The sequence below is a fragment of the Microcebus murinus genome, chromosome 8 (assembly GCF_040939455.1).
Source record: "Microcebus murinus isolate Inina chromosome 8, M.murinus_Inina_mat1.0, whole genome shotgun sequence".
Lineage (NCBI taxonomy): Eukaryota > Metazoa > Chordata > Mammalia > Primates > Cheirogaleidae > Microcebus > Microcebus murinus.
The window spans coordinates 107,362,561-107,375,977 of NC_134111.1; the positions used below are offsets into that span (position 1 = coordinate 107,362,561).

Consider the following 13,417-nt stretch of genomic DNA (forward strand, 5'->3'; position numbering starts at 1 on the left):
CCCTGGAGGGACTCCCAGGGAAGGGGGACGTGGGGGCCTGAGCAATGCAGACACAGGCACAACTGTTCAGGGGCTGCCCTGGGCCAGCAAAGGTGGCCTGGGGCAGAGGGCCGTGGGACCCCAGAAAGGGGAGGATGGCGCCCACCATCCCCTGAAGTTGAAGGGATTCACACGTGGGGGGCCGTGTGCCTGAGTGTGGACCAGGTGAGCAGGGCCGGGAGGGCCTGGTGCTTCTGGGGTAGTAAGTGGGGCCCTGGCTTGGGCCAGGCTCCAGATGCCGACCACCATCCTCATCCTCAGCCCCAGCCTGGCTGAGCCAGCCTAGCAGAGGCCTCTGCCCCCACCCACAATAGAACTACTCAGGCAGGACAGAACTCAGAGCTTTCCTCACGTTTAATGAAAATGTAATAGAAACAAAGGAAGAGGGTCCACCACCCAGGTGCCCACTGCCAACCTGGACCCTGGCTGTCCTGCCACATAGCAAGGGGTGGCCTCGCTGTGGGGTGCCCAGCTGGACACAGGACGCCTGCACCACCTTACCACGCCCTGCAAGAACCCAGCCAAGGCCCCTCCAAATAGCACTGAGTAGGCAGCAAAGAGAACCTGGCTCCCCGGTTTGGACACAGGGGGGAACCCCTGGGTGACTGCACCTCCTCCCCTCACCCCTCCTGGAGGGGCCAGAGCCAGCCTCGCCCCTCCCCCACCCATAGAACCCTCCTGAGCGGCCGGGGCGAGGGGGAGGCCGGAGTGGGTTCCGAGTGGGCTGCCGAGGAGCTTGCCACGAGGAGCTTGCCACGCAGCCAGGACTCTCCCGCCTTCCTGGAAACTCCTGCAGGCCAGGGAGCGTGGCCCCTGGAGAACCTCCCGCCCCGTGCACTTCCCGCCCTGCACCCCTTGAGGGATGGCTTCGGCCCTGTGTCCAACGTGTCCCTGGACCTCCTGTCTATGGGGTGCCTCCCAGGGCCACTCTGGGGCACTTGCGAACAGGCCCCACCTCCAGGCTCCTGGCGACTCCAGCCCGGCCCTGCACTGCAGCAGCGGTTTAGGAGAGCCAGGCTCGGGCCAGCCTGTCCCAGCAGAGCCTCAAGTGGTGTCCGCCTCAGGGTTCACTGTAAGGGACAGCGACCCCACTGCCCAGGCTCTTGGTGGCTTTAAGTCGGAGTCCTGCAGAGGGGCTGGCACAGGTGCTGGGCGCTGTGTGCCCTGCACAGCCCTCTTGAGGGACAAGCCCACCCTGGGCTCACAGTGGGAGGTCCGCAGGACGCTGGTGGCCAAGGACCCCAGTCAGAGGGGCCAAGAGCAGTGTCCGTCCTCAGGCCTCAGAGGCCGGGGACCCTGGGGGCTGTCGGCTGAGACCCTGCGGCCTGGGGACGAGACACCTAGCCCGTTGGGGAAGACGATGGTGGCGTATTCCGTCTGCTCAGGCACGCAGGGGGCAGGGGGCTCCGGGGTCTTCTCTCGACACTGGAAGTCCAGCACGCCATAGTCCACGGTGAACGCAGGCATGGCTGAGGGGTCCTCCTTTTTCAGGGCTCCTTCCTTCAGAGAGGAAGGGAGAAGTCAGTCCCCATGCCCCCCCCGGGAAGGGGCCTGGGGCACAGTTCGGGCTGAGCCACCTCCCTGGACGCCCACCCCCGAGCCTGGACCTCTCACTTAGAGTAGCTGTGCCCAGACGCTGCTCCAGGGTTGTCCCCCCACTCCCACTCTGTGACCGGGGGAAGCTGCATCTCCTCTCTGCCTCAGTTTCCCCTCTGAAATGTGCCTGGCATTCTTGCAGATTTAGATGGCAAAATGTGCCTTTTCTGGCTCCCCTCTCTCCAGCCACACACGGCCCTGCAGCTGTGCCCCTGCCATTGGCCACACGCTAAGGTACCAGGACTTCCTTTGGGATTTGGATCACACTGCCTGGGGAACCCGGGAGGCGAGATCCCCACTGGAAGTTCAAGTTTAAGGGTTCCCAGGCCCCTAGGAGCCCCCAGGAAGGTGGAGGGGGATGGGTCTCACAGGACAGGGCCCGAGGCTCACCGGAAGTTGGTCGGTGTTTCTGGCTCCTCCGGCCCCTGCAGAGAGACACATGGAGTGAGGAGCAAGCACTGAGCCGGCCTCCCTGGGGCAGTGGTCTTGGCGGGGCCCTGGCCCCAAGGGGCTTCGTCAACCTGTCCAGGGGGTTCCAGGCCCTGACTGGAGGCTGTCTGGGCCCAAGAGGGCACCGCACCTCTGAGCCAGCTCACCCCGCTAACAACGAGGGGCCCCCGTTTGGTCTGCGAACTGCTGAGCCAGCGCCCACTGCAGGGGACTGACCCCCCAGGCGAGGCCGCATGTAAACGCTGCACGGCTCCATCCGCACAGCGCAGCAGGGCACAGGCCTTCCAGACATGTGGGGGAGGGAATGGAGATGGGTAAGGACTTGGGCTCTGGGGCCCAGCTGCACACCCCACTGCTGCAAGACGGGGGGGGGGGGCGCCCAGGCTCCAGGTGGGCCGCAGAGCAGGTAGAGGTCAGCTCCACTGATCTCATGCTGTCAGGGTGTGGGGTGTCTTCATCCCTCATGGGAGTCAGAATGTGGGGTGCCCTCAGCCCTCATGGGGGTCAGAATTTGGGGTGTCCTCATCCCTCATGGGGGTCAGGGTGTGGGGTGTCCTCAGCCCTCGTGGGGGTCAGGGTATGGGGTGTCCTCAGCCCTCATGGGGGTCAGGGTGTGGGGAGTCCTCAGCCTACATGGGGTTCAGAGTGTGGGTGTCCTCAGCCCTCATGGGGGTCAGGGTGTGCAGTGTCCTCAGCCCTCATGGGGGTCAGGGTGTGCGGTGTCCTCAGCCCTCATTGGGGTCAGGGTGTGGGATGTCCTCAGCCCTCATGGGGGTCAGGGTGTGGGATGTCCTCAGCCCTCATGGGGGTCAGGGTGTGGGATGTCCTCAGCCCTCATGGGGGTCAGGGTGTGGGATGTCCTCAGCCCTCGTGGGGGTCAGGGTGTGTGGTGTCCTCAACCCTCGTGGGGGTCAGGGTATGGGGAGTCCTCAGCCTACATGGGGTTCAGAGTGTGGGTGTCCTCAGCCCTCATGGGGGTCAGGGTGTGGGGTGTCCTCAGCCCTCATGGGGGTCAGGGTGTGGGATGTCCTCAGCCCTCATGGGGGTCAGGGTGTGGGATGTCCTCAGCCCTCGTGGGGGTCAGGGTGTGGGGTGTCCTCAGCCCTCGTGGGGGTCAGGGTATGGGGAGTCCTCAGCCTACATGGGGTTCAGAGTGTGGGTGTCCTCAGCCCTCATGGGGGTCAGGGTGTGGGGTGTCCTCAGCCCTCATGGGGGTCAGGGTGTGGGGTGTCCTCAGCCTACATGTGGTTCAGAGTGTGGGTGTCCTCAGCCCTCATGGGGGTCAGGGTGTGGGGTGTCCTCAGCCCTCATGGGGGTCAGGGTGTGGGGTGTCCTCAGCCCTCATGGGGGTCAGGGTGTGGGGTGTCCTCAGCCTACATGTGGTTCAGAGTGTGGGTGTCCTCAGCCCTCATGGGGGTCAGGGTGTGGGGTGTCCTCAGCCCTCATGGGGGTCAGGGTGTGGGATGTCCTCAGCCCTCATGGGGGTCAGGGTGTGGGGTGTCCTCAGCCCTCATGGGGGTCAGGGTGTGGGATGTCCTCAGCCCTCATGGGGGTCAGGGTGTGGGATGTCCTCAGCCCTCGTGGGGGTCAGGGTGTGGGGTGTCCTCAGCCCTCGTGGGGGTCAGGGTATGGGGAGTCCTCAGCCTACATGGGGTTCAGAGTGTGGGTGTCCTCAGCCCTCATGGGGGTCAGGGTGTGGGGTGTCCTCAGCCTACATGTGGTTCAGAGTGTGGGTGTCCTCAGCCCTCATGGGGGTCAGGGTGTGGGGTGTCCTCAGCCCTCATGGGGGTCAGGGTGTGGGGTGTCCTCAGCCCTCATGGGGGTCAGGGTGTGGGGTGTCCTCAGCCTACATGTGGTTCAGAGTGTGGGTGTCCTCAGCCCTCATGGGGGTCAGGGTGTGGGGTGTCCTCAGCCCTCATGGGGTTCAGAGTGTGGGTGTCCTCAGCCCTCATGGGGGTCAGGGTGTGGGGTGTCCTCAGCCCTCATGGGGGTCAGGGTGTGGGGTGTCCTCAGCCTACATGGGGTTCAGAGTGTGGGTGTCCTCAGCCCTCATGGGGGTCAGGGTGTGGGATGTCCTCAGCCATCACAGGGTCAGGATGTGGGGTGTCTTCAGCCTTCATGGGGGTCACATGGTCAGGGTGTCTCTCACCACCCCTCTCGCCTGGGCTCAGCCCCATGCGTCCTGTTTACCTCACACCTCTAAGGTCGGGGTCCTGAGGTTTGCCTCTCCCCAGGGGTGCTGAGGCTCTTGCCTCCTCCAGGCATCAGAGCCTCCCGAGAGCAGGTGGGGAGGGGACAAGGCTGGGGCTTGCATGACCCCAGAGACGCTGGGACACCCCAGCCCAGCTCCTCCCCGGGCAGGGTCCTCACTGTGGGGAGGGGCCCAGGGAGGACAGCGGGGTGCCGGCAGGGCTGCGGCAGACCTCACCTCGAGTGGCCCTGGGGCAGACGGCAGTCAGGACCCAGGCCAGTAGCAGCAGCACCAGGACACACACCAGGACGCTGGTGATGCTGACCACCAAGCTTTGGAACTGGCCCCCTGGCGTGGGCAGGGGGCTGGGGTGCGGTGTGGAAGATTCCTCCACTCTCTCTGCAAGGGCACAAAGGACACAGGTTAGGGGCACGGTCCTGGGGGCTGGGTCCTGGGGGGCTGGGTCCTGGGGGGCTGGGTCCTGGGGGACTGGGTCCTGGGGGGCTGGGTCCTGGGGGGCTGGGTCCTGGGGGCTGGGTCCTCAGGGGCTGGGTCCTGGGGGGCTGGGTCCTGGGGGGCTGGGTCCTGGGGGACTGGGTCCTGGGGGCTGGGTCCTGGGGGCTGGGTCCTGGGGGACTGGGTCCTGGGGGCTGGGTCCTGGGGGACTGGGTCCTGGGGGCTGGGTCCTGGGGGACTGGGTCCTCGGGGACTGGGTCCTGGGGGCTGGGGACTGGGTCCTGGGGGCTGGGTCCTGGGGGACTGGGTCCTCGGGGACTGGGTCCTCAGGGACTGGGTCCTCGGGGCTGGGTCCTGGGGGGCTGGGTCCTGGGGGGCTGGGTCCTGGGGAACTGGGTCCTGGGGGCTGGGTCCTGGGGGACTGGGTCCTCGGGGACTGGGTCCTGGGGGACTGGGTCCTGGGGGACTGGGTCCTGGGGGCTGGGTCCTGGGGGACTGGGTCCTCGGGGACTGGGTCCTGGGGGCTGGGGACTGGGTCCTGGGGGGCTGGGTCCTGGGGGCTGGGTCCTCGGGGACTGGGTCCTGGGGGACTGGGTCCTGGGGGACTGGGTCCTCGGGGCTGGGTCCTCGGGGCTGGGTCCTGGGGGGCTGGGTCCTCGGGGCTGGGTCCTGGGGGACTGGGTCCTGGGGGCTGGGTCCTGGGGGGCTGGGTCCTCGGGGCTGGGTCCTGGGGGCTGGGTCCTCGGGGCTGGGTCCTGGGGGGCTGGGTCCTGGGGACTGGGTCCTGGGGGACTGGGTCCTGGGGGACTGGGTCCTGGGGGACTGGGTCCTCGGGGCTGGGTCCTCGGGGCTGGGTCCTGGGGGCTGGGTCCTGGGGGACTGGGTCCTGGGGACTGGGTCCTCGGGGCTGGGTCCTGGGGGGCTGGGTCCTGGGGGCTGGGTCCTGGGGACTGGGTCCTCGGGGCTGGGTCCTGGGGGGCTGGGTCCTGGGGACTGGGTCCTGGGGGACTGGGTCCTGGGGGACTGGGTCCTCAGGGGCTGGGTCCTGGGGGACTGGGTCCTGGGGGCTGGGTCCTGGGGACTGGGTCCTCGGGGCTGGGTCCTGGGGGGCTGGGTCCTGGGGACTGGGTCCTGGGGGACTGGGTCCTGGGGGACTGGGTCCTGGGGGACTGGGTCCTCGGGGCTGGGTCCTCGGGGCTGGGTCCTGGGGGCTGGGTCCTGGGGGCTGGGTCCTGGGGGACTAGGTCCTCAGGGGCTGGGTCCTCAGGGCACCCTCCATGTGCTCCCCTCCCCCGAGAGTTACCTGCCCTGCCCTCTCCATGACCTGAGGGGCCTTGCAGGACCCCAGCCTCGCAGTGCCCAGCTGCTACTTGGTTGCTCCTCAGACGAGCGTCCACCCAGGACGCTCCTACCTGGCATACCTCCCCATCAGGGGTCAGTCACTACGGCCCTGTGAGACCGACAGAGGCCCTGCCCCCACACCCCTGCGGGCTCCTGTTTCTGCGCAGGCGGGGCTGCCCGCTCCTTCCCCTGCTCGCCCTACCCCTGCCCTGTCTCAGGCCGCACCTGTCACTGTGAGCTCTGCGCGGGGGCTCTCTTTGATCTGCGTCTTGGGCTTCAGGAAGATGGCGCCACAGAGGTAGGTGCCGCTGTCATTGCGCCGGGCGGCCACAACGCTCATGTGGAAGCCGCGCCCGTCCGGCAGCTGCGTGACGTGGAAGCGGGGGTCCTGGCCGGGCTGACTGCGGTCCCTGGGGAAGGCGGCCAGCTTGTCGGTCTGGTTGCTGGGGCTCATGCGGTACCAGTTCAGCACGAAGATCTCCGACGTGTTGGAGAAGCTGCAGGTGAAGGTGGCATTGGCCCCCTCGGGCACCGTGAGCCGGGCGGGGGAGAAGCTGAGGGGCCTGTCGGGGGCATCTGCGGGTGGAGAGGGAGAGGGACCAGCATGAGGGAGGGGCTGGGCGGCAGCCGGTGAGACCCCCTTCCCCAGCCTGGCAGCATCCTGGGCAGACCCTCCACCAGGTCCCCAGGTCACCTTCGACTTCGAGACCTGCAGCTGGGGCTCCTCCCCAAACCCTGTTTCCCCCAGAAGCCTTCCCCCTCCCCTCCAGGCTCTGAGCCCCCAGAGAGGGCTGTGCACGGCTGCCGCCTAGGCCAACCTGCAGGTATGCTCCAGCTCTGCCCACCTGGGCCCTGCCCCTCAAGGGCCCTGCCCTGGGCCCACCTGCACTGCTCCGGCAGAGGGATGCTGGGTCGGGCGCACGGGGGACTGGATGGAGACCCCAGCCCTGGAGGCAGTGGGTCCTCTTGGCAGGCTCAGGGTCCAGCCTCTGCCCCGCTTTCAGAACAAGCTCAGAGCTGGGACCCTGGGACCGAGTCCTCAGCAGGGCCATCGGCACTCCCGTGACAGCAACGGGCCTCCCGGTCCCCGGACACCTTGCGTAAGGGTGTGGTGGTGGTGGCCGCTCTCCTGCCAAAGACGCTGCCTCATGGACACCCTCACACGTACTCACACACATGCACACTACCCACACGTACTCATGCCCTTTCACGCCCACCCTCACATACATGTGCTGGCTGGCACACGGGAAGAGGAGCTCCCATCTTGCCCCATGTGACCAGCAGTGGTGTTTCCCACCCACAGTCGGGGGTCCCGGGAGGGACAAAGAGCCCACACATGCCAGGCTTCACCCCCTGGGAGACTGCGCTTGGCTCTACCGTGGTCCCTGATTTACACATAGGGAAACCGAGGTGCAGAGAGGAAGTGCAGGCTGAAGCTGCTGCAGACCCAACCCCGGGTGTGTGCTGGTGCCGGAGCGAGGGGCAGAGCAGAGCAGAACCCCCTCTGCCCCTGTGACCCCTGCCTGCACCTCCAGCCTCGTGGGAAAGTGGCTTCCTCCCGGGGGAGGCACCGACCAAGACCTGAGACATCTCCCCGCAGCACAGAGAGGTGACCTTCCTGCCCACCCAGCCTCCTGACCCCGCTGGTTCCCAGGCGCTGGCCCAGCCCTGCGACGTCAGTCCGGGTGTGCTCTCTCAGCTCCATCACCGCGACGCTGGCCGGGCTTGGCCCCAGCACCCGGTGACGAAGAAGCAGCCGCCACGGCTACGGGTCCCTCTACTGCTTCTGGGGCAGAGGCCTCTGGGCAGTGTGGGGACCTCATGGAGTAGTCAGGGCTCCGAGGAGGAAGGGGGCAGCCAGCCCCGGCGGCCCTGTGGTCGGGCCGGCCCGGGTCCTGCTGTGTGGGGCCAGGCATGAGAGGCGAGTGAGCCACGCCCGGGGCCTGTGGCCAGGACCGACTCATGCCCGTCCCCACCGGGAAGCTCACATGGGCAATTGAGGTGTCTGAAGCGACCCCCCTTGCTTAGGAAAGAAATTGGAGATGTTTGGAAAGTGCCGGATGACTGTGAGAGGTGAGACCAGGGAGGATCCTGGGCGGCCCCGCCACAGCCCTGGCCGCGACAGCAGTTCTGGGCCAGGACCCTGAGCTCCCCAACACCCCAGTCGTGGTGGCAGACAGGGCCGGCACAGGCTTCCTGCGTAGCCTGCCTGCTGAACCTGAGGGGCGCGGCCTGAGCCAGAGCCCTGTGGAGGGCGCTGTGCGGAGAGGGCGTGGGCCACGTAGCGTGTGGCTCTAGCGTGTGGCTCTGCAGACGGCTCTGCACCCGGCAGGAGGGACAGGGGTTCTGGGGAGGCCAAGGTGGCCTGGGAGGGCCCAGCCTGGGCTGGGGGTGGCCGGTGCAGGTGAGGTCCTCCCCTGTCAGGAGGCCCACCGCCCCATGGAGCCCGGGGCTGCTCTCTGACCCGGCTCAGAGCGACAGGAACACGAGGCGGCCTCGGTAAGCCCTTTCTTCATGCTGACTTTGCACCTCTGAGCCACAGTACGCCACTGCCCAGCCCACCACCCTGGGGCCAGACCCCACGCAGCTACACGGCCCCTGGGAACCTCCTGCAGCCACACTAATACGCATTTCTTCATACATTTGTTCAAGGAACATGAACCTCTTTCAAGAAAAGCATTCAGTGAATAACAGCACCCGTTGGGCTCAGATCTGGCAAAGCCGTGCGGTGGTGTTGGAGCACTAGCCCTGAGGGCGCTATGGCTGCCAGCTCGGCCATGGCCCTGCCCTGCTCTGGGCCGACACGACCTGGCCTCTGGGCTGCCCTGGCAGGCCCCTCCCTGCCATCCCTCGGCTCAGCCTTCATTCGTGCCACACCTGGACGTGTGACAGCTGGAGTCACTCGCCTGCTTGCTCACGAAACCGGAGCTGGCGCGCGGGACCCTCTGCCCTGCCTGGTCCTGTCCCAGCCCCTGTGGCTCCTGTGTCCCTCCGGCGGCTCTTGAGGCCACACCCAGGGTGGTCCCCGCTCCCTCTGTGCCCCTTGGCCTCCTGGCTGCTCCCTGGACGCCTCCAAAGCACTCTCCTGCCGCCACCTGTCCCCCAGTGTCTTCCTGGCGTGCCCAGAAGTGGCAGGGACTCTCTCAGGGGCCACCCTTGGCAGGCAGATGCGTGGGGGCAGACACTGGCCTCTTGCTGCTCCAGAGCTGGCTTTGACCAGGGAGGGCCCCTCCCGAGCCACAGGGCGGCAGGACCACCAGGGGACACCCAGCCAGCACTCAGTGACCCGGGACAGGCTCCCAGGGTCCGAGTCCCAAGGAATCGTTGGGAATGGTCTAGAGAGCACAGGGCTGGGGACCTCGTTGGGATGAGCTTGGGATCAGGTGGCCTCAGCACAGAACAAGGGACAGCACTTGTGGGTCCCCATCGCTCACACTGGGGCGGCCGCACGGCTGCAGGGATGGACATAGCCAGCACGTCCCCCGACTTGTGTCCGGACCGGTGCACTGGGACGGGGATGGGGTGAGCACCACCCACATGCTCAGAGAGGGCCAAGCCAGGTCACAGCCACGGTGCTGCTGGGAGCCCAGCTTGGCGGGGAGGCGCGGACGCTGCGTGACTCTGGGTGCAGCGGGCTGGGCTATCACTCTACTGCACATTGCGAGTATCTAGGCAACCGTGAAGTGCTTGTCTGTGGAATTAGAAATGGAAACGTCATTTGCTTGGAGCAGTGAGTGTGGGGACCGCCTTTTCCTTGCTGTGTGAGCTCCAGGGAGGCCTTTTCTGCTGCGATCCTGCTGGCCGGCCCTGGTCCCCGGCCGCCCACTCAGGGCAGCGAGTCTGGCTGGGCTCCCACAGGCTGGCAGGTGGGGTGAGGGCCAGGACTTTCTGGGAGCTCACGTGCCCCCTCCCCACCCCAGCCTGTCCCGGCACCCCCTGCTCTTGGGGGCCTAGTGTGGGAAGGCTGAGGGGGACTGTCTGGCCCCTGCCCGGCCCATCCGGAAGTTCCCACCCAAGGCCCACCTCCTCTAGGGAGCCTTCCTGGCCTCCTTAGCTATTAGAGTCCCGCCAAGAAGGTGAATGTTTAGAAATGACCGCTGGCTAATGCTGGGTGAAGTCATATTTATGGGGCTTTGTGGGGTTGCACAGTCTCCCTCAAGCTTCTCACTGGGATCCGTGTAGGGGTGAGAGAGGGCCATGCCCCGCACAGGGCCAGGAGGGAGGGCGTGAGCGTGGCCGGCCTTTGAAGCGAGCTTAGAAGTGGGAGCCGCCGTTGGCTCAGAAGCTGCCTCACAGACAGCCCATTCCACAAGCACCTCCCAACACCTCATTTAGGCCAGGCCCACCTTGGGGTGCCAAAGCACACCCGCAGACTGTCGGGCCATTGCTTACCACAGAAGGAAGGGTGCCATCATGGGGTCCTCCAACAGGCACCCCAGAAAGGACTGACACCCCATCTGTGGTGTTCCTGGCCAAGATGCAAGCCTGACCCTCCTCGGGCAAAAGCCAGACACATCCCTGGACTGTTCCGGAACACAGCAGCAGCTGCGACAGAGAAGGCAGGGCCCGGTCTAGACGGGGAGAACCTGCAGACTCATGGCCCTGACAGAAGCAGGCCGTCCAGGGCCGGAGGGCCAGGCTGGTCCTGGCCAGCTAGATGGGGGTGCAGGGGGGCTGCCTGGCAACAGTGCCGGGTTCACGGGCTGCTGCAGGGAGGAGTGCTGTGAGCAGGCCCCTGTCCCTAGAGGACCAGCTGGTGAGGAGCGAGGTGTCTTCTACTGTCTACAGCTAATGCCCGAGTGGGTCAAAGAATGGAAGCTGCGTACGTGGAGAAGGGACAGACCGTGCCAACACCGTGGTCCCGGACATCCGGTCCAGACTGGGGTAGGACGAGTTTCCGTGGCACTTCGTTATGGCAGCTCCTGCCACTAATACTGAAAGTAAACGTGCCAATATTGTCATGTAGGGATTCTGGGTGAAGGATGCTCACTGGTGTGTTAGCTAACTTTTCCCTATAATATTTTTCAAACCAGTAGGTTGAAAACAATAAAAAAGGCTGACTTTAACACCCGTGTCCTGAGCCTCGCTGGGCAGCGTCCACAGACAGCCTGGTTGGGCTCGGCAGGCCCTGCCGGGCGGCGTTACTCTCCCCAAAGCCAGCGCGCAGACAGCGCAGAGGTGGCGCGGCACGGGTTACCACGCTCACGGACGCAGCGCAGCCCGAACTCAGGGCAGTCCACACTCTCCCTCACGCTCACACATGAGGAGGGGCCGGCAGACTATGGGGTTTGGGACATCCCCTAAAACACAAGTGAAAGCGCACTTGCAGGGGCGACTGCCGTGGGAAGGACCAAAGGAATAAATGCAGTGAATAAATTCGGAAGGAAAAGGGCCGTGTCACAGAACAAAGATCCCTGCAGCCAGGGCTGGCCAAGGCTGGGACAGGACCGACGGGGCCCTGGGAACACACGCCGCACCTGCAGAACTGCTGTGTGCTAACTGGTGCGCGTGGGGAAACCGAGGCATGCTGTGTTTGAGAATCCCGCAGGGACAAGTGGCAGCGGGAGAGCCTGGCTGCAGAAACCTCGCTCTCAACTCCCACCGCTCCCTCTGTGCCTTGGCGCCTGCTCCCTGGCAGCTGCACCCCTTCCGTCCTCATCCTCCTCCGGCCTGGTCTCCCCGACAAGGCCACAGGCTGTTGCACCACCGTCTCCAGCTGTTTCCCCATTGAGTCACGAGAGCGACCATGGGCCTCGGAGAGGCCGGTGCAGCTGAGGACAAGCAGCTGGGCTCCCAGGCGGGGAACCAGCCGCCAGCGACAGTGAAGGCTGGGGCCACAGGGGGCTGAGGGGCCTTTGGGCACAGGGACCCCAGGACAGGAGCCCCGAAGGAAGTCAGCACTGCCCCAGGGTGCTTCTCATCTTGGCCCTCCATGGCCACCGCCCCAGGCCTGGAGTCGGGGAAACCACACTCCCCAGACCAGCTGTCCCCCTGCAGGTCAGCTGGGCACAGAGGGCCAGGGTGGGGGTCAAGGAGTGAGCGGCAGGGCGCAGGCCCAGGGCCCCGCAAACCCAGGGAGCCCCTCCTGGACCGTGGAGAGTTTGACAGAGGGCACCCGGCAGGCCGTCTGTTCGGGGCTCAGGCCCCTCGGACACCCTGCCGTCCTGGCCAGCAGCCCCAGAGGCACATCCCCGGCCCACGAGGGCACGCTGGGGACAGAGGAGCAGTCTTCACTCGCGGTTACAGTTTTGCTACATTAGGAAAATGTCCCCAGCTCGTCTAACCTTTGGTGTCACCAAGCCAAGTTCAGTCCGCATGTGGGGCTGGTCCCATGCGCAGGAAAACACAAGTGAGGACAGTGGGCAGAGCCACACAGCCGCAGGGCCCGAGGTGTGGGGCTCTGGCCACCCGGCCCACTGTCCCACAGAGAAGAACACGGGCTCACCCCCTTCCCTGGGACGCTGAGGACCAGCCGAAACAGGACAGAGGTCCTGCCTGCCCCAGAGCAAAGAGAGGACCCTTGCCAGGTGAGGATTCAGAGCCCAGAGAGAGCACTTCACCTTTGGGAAGCCACACAGCGCCACCGGGCAAGTGGCTATGCTGGGCTGTTCATGGCCCCACAGAGCCCTCCTCACCTGTCAGGGACAGGGGCTGGAGGTCTCTCCAGAGCCCCGCTCCAAACCCCCACGACCCCCAACCCCCGACCCCACGTACCTAGGAGCCATCCTGGTCGCCAGCCCAGCTGCAGCACGGCCCACAGGACAGCCCAGGGGCCCTGTGGGGTCCGCATGCCCAGAGCGCCAGCCTGCCCAGCCTGCGCTGCCCCCTCCTCCTCCCAGGCTGCTCAGGCAGATGTGGTGGCGGAAAGGAAACTGTCCCAGGTCATGTTAGAGGGAGGGCACCCCTCCCCTCGCCCCACCCCCTCTTCCTCCGCTCCCTGTGGGCGGGGAGTGCCAGAGGGGTGGGGGAGGGCACAGGGATGGGGCTGGCTGGGGGAGGGGAGACAGACTAGCGGAGAGGGAGGGGGACTGGGACAGGGAGGGAGACAGGAGGGTGCAGCAGGTGGGCCCAGCTGCCCTTGCCCCAACATAGGGGTCTCTCCTGCCCAGGCCCTTCCCTGGGCAGATTTTGTCTCTCTGCTTATTTGCTGTGGCCGCTTCCATTTCCCGCCTGAATGCAGGGGACTGGGACCGGAGGGCGTACAGGCTCTTCCTTCCCCCACCCCTGCCATTCCACCCCGGGGCAGTGGGACCAGGTCTCCCCTGCTGGGCTCCTTCCTGGGGCTGCAGTGAGGGGTGGGCTTCCATTCTGTGCCCCTCTGAGCTCTCTGGGCCTCAGCACTGG

General features: G+C 66.1%; 1 protein-coding gene across 1 annotated transcript; it reads right to left on the bottom strand.

Annotated features, from left to right (window-relative positions):
- Window positions 1-378: 378 nt before the first annotated feature.
- PDCD1 (programmed cell death 1) lies at window positions 379-12,926 on the bottom strand. Its single transcript, XM_076005387.1, has 5 exons — window positions 12,788-12,926; window positions 6,299-6,649; window positions 4,514-4,675; window positions 2,026-2,060; window positions 379-1,539 (listed from the first exon to the last, which is right to left on the bottom strand). The coding sequence occupies exons 1-5, from the start codon at window positions 12,861-12,863 to the stop codon at window positions 1,285-1,287; spliced, it is 879 nt and encodes a 292-aa protein (XP_075861502.1). The 5' UTR covers window positions 12,864-12,926; the 3' UTR covers window positions 379-1,284.
- Window positions 12,927-13,417: the final 491 nt, after the last annotated feature.

What these genes read in the sequence shown, in the direction of transcription:
- PDCD1 (XM_076005387.1), bottom strand. Translation starts at nt 12,863, where the DNA reads ATGCGGACCCCACAGGGCCCCTGGGCTGTCCTGTGGGCCGTGCTGCAG. An exon ending in CGCAGAGCTCACAGTGACAG is followed by an intron (nt 4,676 to 6,298) that starts GTGCGGCCTGAG and finishes GTGCCCTTGCAG; the next exon opens with AGAGAGTGGAGGAATCTTCC. An exon ending in CTGCCCCAGGGCCACTCGAG is followed by an intron (nt 2,061 to 4,513) that starts GTGAGGTCTGCC and finishes GTCTCTCTGCAG; the next exon opens with GGGCCGGAGGAGCCAGAAAC.